Source organism: Cricetulus griseus, chromosome 8, assembly GCF_003668045.3.
Source record: "Cricetulus griseus strain 17A/GY chromosome 8, alternate assembly CriGri-PICRH-1.0, whole genome shotgun sequence".
NCBI lineage: Eukaryota > Metazoa > Chordata > Mammalia > Rodentia > Cricetidae > Cricetulus > Cricetulus griseus.
In genome coordinates, this window is record NC_048601.1 from 94,480,362 (window position 1) to 94,488,041 (window position 7,680).

The following is a 7,680-nucleotide window of genomic DNA, read 5'->3' on the forward strand; positions in this document are numbered from 1 at the left end:
GCGCTCTGCGTAAAGCGCACTCCCAGGGTCGGTTCCTGGTGGACGCTGGGGGCAGCGGCGACCTAGGGGTGTTCCTCGCGGGCCACGCCGCCCGCGCTTTCATGTTAATTGCGGATCGGCTTTGCGGCCAGATGGCGGGGAAGCGCCGGGACCCTTTGTGCGCCCCGAGCGCGCCTGTGAATGTTGCGCAGTCGTTGGCACCGGAAGGGTTCACACTGCGTGTGAAAGGGGACAAAGAGGGCTGGATATATCAACACTGCAGAAACCGAGTTCATTTGTCATGCAGCCCCTTTCAGCGCGGTTGTCATGCAAACTTCCTTCTTTGATCAGCAGAGGGTGGAGAGCGAGAAAGCGCGCAAAGCCGCGGCCCGGCCGGGCGCCCTTGGCGGCTCCACGCCCCTTCCGGAAGAAGCCGCAGGGACCAGGCCTCCTGCACCTTGACCCGTCTAGACGCCGCACGAGGTTTTGTCTCGGTTTCCAAGGGCGCGGGGTGCTCTTTGACCCGCGCCCGGGGCGGAGGTGGTGGCACAGAGCCCGGCGCGCCCCGGCAGGTCCCGGAGGGAGAGGGGTGCCCGGGACGCGCGCCAGCTGTTCCCAAAGCCAGTCCGGGCCTGTGAGGGGCGCCCCGGGTCCCACTACCTACGGCCACCTCGGCGTAGACCCGGCACAGCCGCCGCAAGATGCCCGGAAGGCCAGGCGCGCAGAACGACTTGGAATGGGCAGAAGCGTGGCTTCCCCACAGAACTGTTGCGTTCTCGACGCCCCGTCTCCTCCCAGTTTCTGTGCTTCAGCCTCTGCTCAACAACTTTTTAATATGACATCTATAAGTACAATTTCTATACTGTTCAGTTTCTTACTGCCCTCTGTCAAGCATATTATTTTCTTGCTAGAATGTAAGTTGGCTTTAAGCTACATAAAGAACCGTGCAGGTGCTTCCATTGGGAAGCCGTCCTTCCGCGTGTGAGTAGGCAAGTGTCCTGGCTGGTTCTGTTCTTCTTGTAGGTTCCCCTGGCCCAGTCTGAGGCGTTCCTCGTGGACCTTTTGGATAAAGTGTGTATGCGAATGAACGATTACCAGCTGGAGGATGACCCAGTGACCAAGCAGAAGTATTTCAGGAGATACGCTCCGAGAAAAGGAGACAAAATATACAAAGAATATAAAAAGTTCTTCTTTTATTCTGATGCCTTCAAACCTTTGAAATTCGCGGTAAGCCCCCTTCTAAGAGCCTGCTGGGGTCTCCTTTTTCTGCCTGTGGCTACTCTTCAGCTGTTGATGAGCAGTGGACAATCCACCAGGCACATTAACGTGCCCGAGTGTCCTGTGCTGCCCCACTGCTTAAGACTTAACGCTTAGTGACTTGGCTTGTGAGGCATCTGGGGATCCTGGCATCCTTCAATGACCAGTGGGGATACTGAAGGGAGTTTTATGGAAGGTGCCCTGTGTGCCCTGTCCTGGTGACATGAACACTATTTGCCTATTGTTTATCAGAACATTCTGCTGGTGTGGGGTGACCTCAGCCTGTCTTGTTTCGAAGGGCCTGGGTCTGGGTTTTCACCTAAGGAAGTGCAGGGGTTGTGGTTTCCAGGCTGAAATCCCAACGGAGGCCAAGGGTCGTTTTCAAATATTTATAGCAAACTGCTGGAGTGGTAGCCCCAATATGCTCTCCCCGCCAGCACCCCCACAGCAGAGTGTTTTCCTCCAGTTAATTCAAGTTTTATAGCTGAGGCTAGGCTACACCAAGGCTTGGGGTCAAGAGCACAATCCCATGTTTCTTTCAGTATAAAGTTGGTTTTACAAAAAAAAGTGGCCTCTGGCTTAGTAGGGTGTGCCTGGCAAAATATATTGCAATGTATTTCCCCTTACTTAATGCTGTTGAATCACACAGTGATGGGCAGGATTGTTTTAAAAATGCATTAAGTTCACACAGTGGCCAAAATGTCAGTCGTGCTGCAGCCCCAACATGAGGCTGTAGCTGACATTTGGAGATTTCATTTTAATTAAAAAGTGAGGGCAATATTCAGGGCTAAAAGCCCCATGGAACCTGGATGGTGATGTGAGTGTGTTTGTCTTTCACAGGTTTTAAATAAACACATTATAGTGGAATTTAAATATTTTTAAATGCCATCTAAAAATTCTTAGAGTCTTGTTTAATGAACTCAGAGATGGTTTACAAGTCTCCAGTGGATGGCCATCAGTTACAAAAAAGGCCGCCTGGTAGTTCTTGATGGGAGCGACACACTCCAGGCAGAATTTAACACTTTCAGATCTCATAGCAAATTTGTGCTTCCTCCTGCCTGAAGTGTCAGCTTGTTTTATTTTTATTTTTTATTTGCTTTGGAAAGCAATCCCAGGTTTTGAGCCCGATTCCTCCTAAAGGGTCTACAAAGAAACTTCCCAAGTGATCCCAAGCTCTGCAGCTAACCTAGCAAGTGCGATTGTTATGATGACTGGGGAGCCTCAATTGTTTCCAGTTTTCAAATTACAAAGTGGATTTTTCTGTTAATTGTAAGGAAACTGGTTTAAGCATTTCCAGGAGATATGGTCTTTAAAATGCTGAAGGATATGGGAAAGGAGAGTGTTCGGTTCCTTCTTGTCTATTGAACTCCAGACTTTAGGAGTAGAAACAAATATAGCCAGCCATTTTCCATCCTTCTTCCTCCTCCTCCTCCTCCTCCTCCTCCTCCCTCCTCCTCCTCCTCCTCCTCCTCCTCCTCCTCCTCCTCCTCCTTTTCCTCCTTGTGTCTTCCAACAAGTTAAGTCTCAGGGAAATGATACAATTAGAATTCCTGGAGGAGGGTTACTCTTGTGCAATGATGTATCAAACCAAAGGGGCCAAGGAAAATGGACTTCCTTGGTTACATGCTTTCCTGTGTTCCACTACTAAAATGTCGCTAAGCCTGAGCTAATAAGGGGTCCTGCCCATGTGGCTGTGCTCACACGTGTTGCTATTGTGTTTCTGCAGTGCGAAGCCATCATTGAAAAGTATGAGGATGAGATATTCGCACTTATCGCCCAGGAGGCACACCATCTAGCTGACATGCTGTGCAGTGAAAAATCAGGTACTGTGTCTGATATAACACGTGCTCCCAGCCTCGCTCACCCGCTCTCACTCCGCCTTGCACAGCACAGCTCATCTGCAGCCTAGCCAGGCTGCCTCCCTGCCAGCCGGGCTCAGCTCCCCCGACACAGGCTTCTGGGGATGGGACCCCTGTGCCAGAAAGCAGAGGGACAGAAACCCAGGCAGGAGCCTCCCCTGCTGACTTTCCATCTCTGGTTTTTCCAAGAGAGTGGGCAGAAATCCACTGCTTTTCAGAGCTGGGTAACCCCAAAGCCACTGACTTTAATTTTAAAGTCCTAGATGTTAGATTTTTTCTATCCTGGCCCTGGGAGCTTTTTATAGCTTGAGTTTTTGTTCTAACCACAGAAGGTAAAATTTTTATTTTAAAAGAAAAAGCATGAAAAGTTTTTGCTTGTTTGGGGCTTATGTTGATTTTTTTTTTTCAGTTCTTTCTTCTGAGTATCTGCATCTAAAAAGTTTATTTTTCTCTTTCTCAACATGTTTAAATAATACTTCATATTTTAGACACAAGTATGCCCACTTAGAAGCTAGAAAAAAATGAGCAGAATGTTATCTACTGTATGCCATGGTGAATTCTGTGATGGTCAGCCCACCCCTCCCCCCAGTCTGCTTGAGCATACCAGTGCCCTCATTTTGACACATGTTTATGCAAAGAGAACAGAGTGAGTCTGTTGAGTAGGGCTTCTCAGGTGTCCTTAGGAAGAAAATGAATGAGTTTATATGATGACAATGGCTTAACCCAGTTTAGTATTCTAACCATGCCAAAGTTTGAGGTGCAATTCAGCAGGTATTTATAGACAGTATATAGACAGTCTATACATGCTGCCTATATATCCAATGTGGTGCTCAAGTCTTTAAAGGAATATTACTGTGTGATTGTAGCTATATGTTGATGCCATTAGAAGTTTCTAGATAGGAGGGGCACATACCCACTAACAAGATAGTTTAAGTTTTCTCACTCTGAGCAGACAATAACATTGCTTTCTACTTAAAATTTCATTCCAGTGGGAGCTTGTAGAAAAATGCAGTAAAATGATATAGAGAGGATTGTTTGCTAGCCTGAGATGTTTTATATTGTGTAATTACAAAATTGTGACAGTCGCACAAGTTCATAGCCATACTTCCCAGAGAAAGATTTTCTGGGGTTTTTCAATCGTTCAGTTGTTTTAGGTGTACATTAGATATTAGTATACATGTGATGATCAGGGTCTGACATATGTCTGCTAGTTTTCCTTGTGAACAACTGAACCAGCCATAGTCATCTATGATGAACACCAGAAATGACCACAGGAACACCCAGGCATCCCAGAAAGACTGAGGGAGTGCCAGCGGCTGTCGCTGGTGGTCCCTGCCTCTGCATTGAGACTCTGAGGGGAAGACTACTCCCAGGTTCAACAGTCTGACTCAGTGTCAGTAATGTTAGCACTCCCTCTTCATTTTCTATATCTGTGTAATTGGAAATAAAAATGAAAATATAAGCATGGAGAATAAACCTAAGAGACATGTAGGTCTGCTAATATAAAAGACCACCAGACGACTGCATTTGATGGTTTTTCAACTCTTTCAGCCAGCAACTGGGCTGTGCACAGTCAGATGCAGCTAGCTGATCTGCTCGGGCGGCATGGTGGATAGAGCTATTCTTCACAAAGATTGTGAAGAATACAACAGCTTATACCTGAGGCATAAACTGGGGGCAACTTTGTGTTTAACAGAGACTGAGCATCCTTGGCCTTGCAACAGCAGGCTAACACCATGAGAACAAGGTAGATTGCTTTTTCAGACTGACAGAAATTATTGCCAAAATAAGTTAAAACAATACCCAATGATACAAATGTCAAGCTACCAGCCAAATCTTTAGTTCTAGAGCTATTCATTCTCTAAATAATTATTTGTCTCCCTAAAAGCAATAGGTGAGTGTTTTCCCCATTCTCAAGATAGCATCTTGCATGTAATGTGTACTCATGGAGTAGTTATTGGTTAATGTACAGTTGCCTGACCAACATACACACAGGGAGTGTGTCTTTCTCCCTCCCTCTCTCTCTCTCTCTCTCTCTCTCTCTCTCTCTCTCTCTCTCTCTCTCTCTCTCTCTCTCTCTCTGTTTATTTCTCTCTCTCTTTCTCTCACACACACACATACACATACCCCACACCACAGAGCTAACCTAGTCTACATGGATCTGTCTCAAGAAAACCAAATTAGAAAATAAATTTTAGCGATTGCAATAGTAACAAAGGAGTGCTGTGATTTAACACTTGGGATGGCTTCAAATACCCACAGCACGAAAGGTGACTCTTTCATATCATAGAAAAATTTGTGGTGCCTTAAAGTATCATCTACAACACAGTGCAGTGGCCTTTCTATAAGAGCAGGGTGCCAGCTATATTTCAGAGATGCAGTGTGTATTGTGTTAGACAACAGCCTTGCCGTAGCCTTGTCTCAGCCATGTAAACCATGTCTCAGGGCTAGGTCCTGTATTGGACCCAGTATATGTATGGGGGTGGGAGACTATATACCACCCATAAATCGCCATCCTAAGAACTAGGAAACATTCACCTATTGCTCAAAGGAGATAAGTAATTATTTAGAAAATAGATGTTTCTAGAGATTTGCTGAAAGCTTTCTTTCCACATCTAACATATACACTGTATATATGAGTTTTGCTCTTTCCTGCTTTGTCTAGATTGTTTCTTTCTCTGGAGCAGAGCAGATGAGGACATAGTCTGACTCTTCAGTGTGTGAAGGCTCAGTCATTCACCCTCATGCACAGACATAAATGGGGAGTGATGGAGAAGACCGGTCTATGTCACAGGGTGGCCATGTTTGAATTATTAAGTGCCACAGCAGTGAGAGCCTCATAAACACTGGTGTCCCCTAATGGGTGGGGAGGGTCTCGGCGAGGGAGGGTGCTGCCTGGATCTGCGGGTGCCACTGAGCCGCCATGCACTGAGTAGAAAGAAAGTCACTGAACACACTTTACTCATGGTGCTTGGCAGAGAGGAACTTAGCTTATTCCCTACATTTCCTTTTTCATAGACAAAAGAAAAAAAAAAAAGTAACTGCTACGCTTTCCAAATGGTATCTTCTGTAGCCTAAAACACCTGCGTCTCCAGAGGGTCACTTTGATACCTTGAAATCAAAATTATTAAAGCCACGATATGATATAGAATGTGACTCAAAATACAACCGTGTCTACACAAGGCAGAGGACACGGGGCTGTGGGTTGTAAGTGAAAGGCCACACTAGTGCCCTGGAGATGTAACGGTCTAAGTGGAAACATAAATGTATTCTATGTTAATCGCTCTGTGCTAATATCCAGTCACAACACTTAGAAACATCTTAACAGAACTCAGGGTGTAAGATAGCAAGTATCTAGAAATGGCCAGCCGACATTTAAGTGGACAAGTATCTTCAGTTTTATCTAACTCTTAACCCAAGAGGGGAACCTTAGATTCTAACCCATGAAAAATCATTACTCTCAAAGGCTAGCACATTTCAAATACATTACATAGCTGAAGCAATGTGAATCAAAATAGCTAGTGCATCCCAAGTCCCTCGCCCATCCTCACTGTGAAACACCCTGCTTGTCTCTCCCTTAAATGCTCCTGTATCTGTGGGGACCTTGTGAGATGCTTGGTCCAAAAGACTGGAAGATGATATGAGAACAGTTGGGTTGGCCTGTGAATCATTCTGGAGGCTGGGCTCAGGATGCAGGGCAGTTTTGGATATGTGTTCCTTTCTGCTTTTCCATGTACATACATTTTTTTTTATAAGCTTTAAAATATGCTGCCACCAGTGTGGGCCTTCTGTGAAGAAAAAACTACTCACTGGCCTGGAATTTACTCATTAGTGACTCTCTTACTCTTTTTCCAGATCTGTGTGGCACTCCAATCAATCATCCTGAACCCTAAGAGTGAGGAGTGGAGTCACGGCCCTAAAGGTCACTGTGCGCCTCATGCCGTGTGACTACCATGATAAGGGATTCCATCTCACGTCTGCTGTACTTGTCTCATGCGTGATATTGGTTTGAAAATCTCTGACTTGGCATCATGACAAACCCCAAGTCTTCTCTTAGGTGAAAAGAAGTTTATAAAACTGAACACCCCTTTGCATATTTGGATGGAAGCTGGGTTGGCAATAGAGCATTAAATTTTGCTGAGGGAAAAAAAAAGGTGAAGTCATTTCTTGAAGTCAGTAGGGATTTAAGAGTGGGTGCAAGTGTTTCATAGCAAATATGTCTGACAATTCCATATATAGTTTGCTGTTTGGAAAGAACTTGGTTTGATTTCTCAAATAGTTGATCGACCACAAATTCAATGCATTCAGTTGGGGTTGGTTATTCTGGGAGGTTCTATATGGTACTTGTAAAGCCACTCTTCTCAGTCAAAAATGGGACTTACAGATCTGGAGGCTCTTAAATTTTAGAACTTTATCCCTAAGATTCAGTAGAATAAGCTGGGCATTGGTGGCACACACCTTTAAATCCCGGCACTCAGGAGGCAGAGGCAGGTGGATCTCTGAGTTGAGGCCAACCTGATGTATAGAGCGAGTTCCAGGACAGCCAGGGCAACCCTGTCTCAATCCCCTCCCTCCCACAAAATTC

At 45.6% G+C, this 7,680-nt stretch overlaps 1 protein-coding gene across 1 annotated transcript; it reads left to right on the forward strand.

Annotated features, from left to right (window-relative positions):
- Positions 1-306: 306 nt before the first annotated feature.
- Cnpy1 (canopy FGF signaling regulator 1) lies at positions 307-6,988 on the forward strand. Its single transcript, XM_035449056.1, is given in 7 exon segments — positions 307-361; positions 364-393; positions 396-524; positions 527-765; positions 1,003-1,206; positions 2,963-3,059; positions 6,951-6,988. Coding segments are annotated over 7 exon segments (792 nt in total).
- Positions 6,989-7,680: the final 692 nt, after the last annotated feature.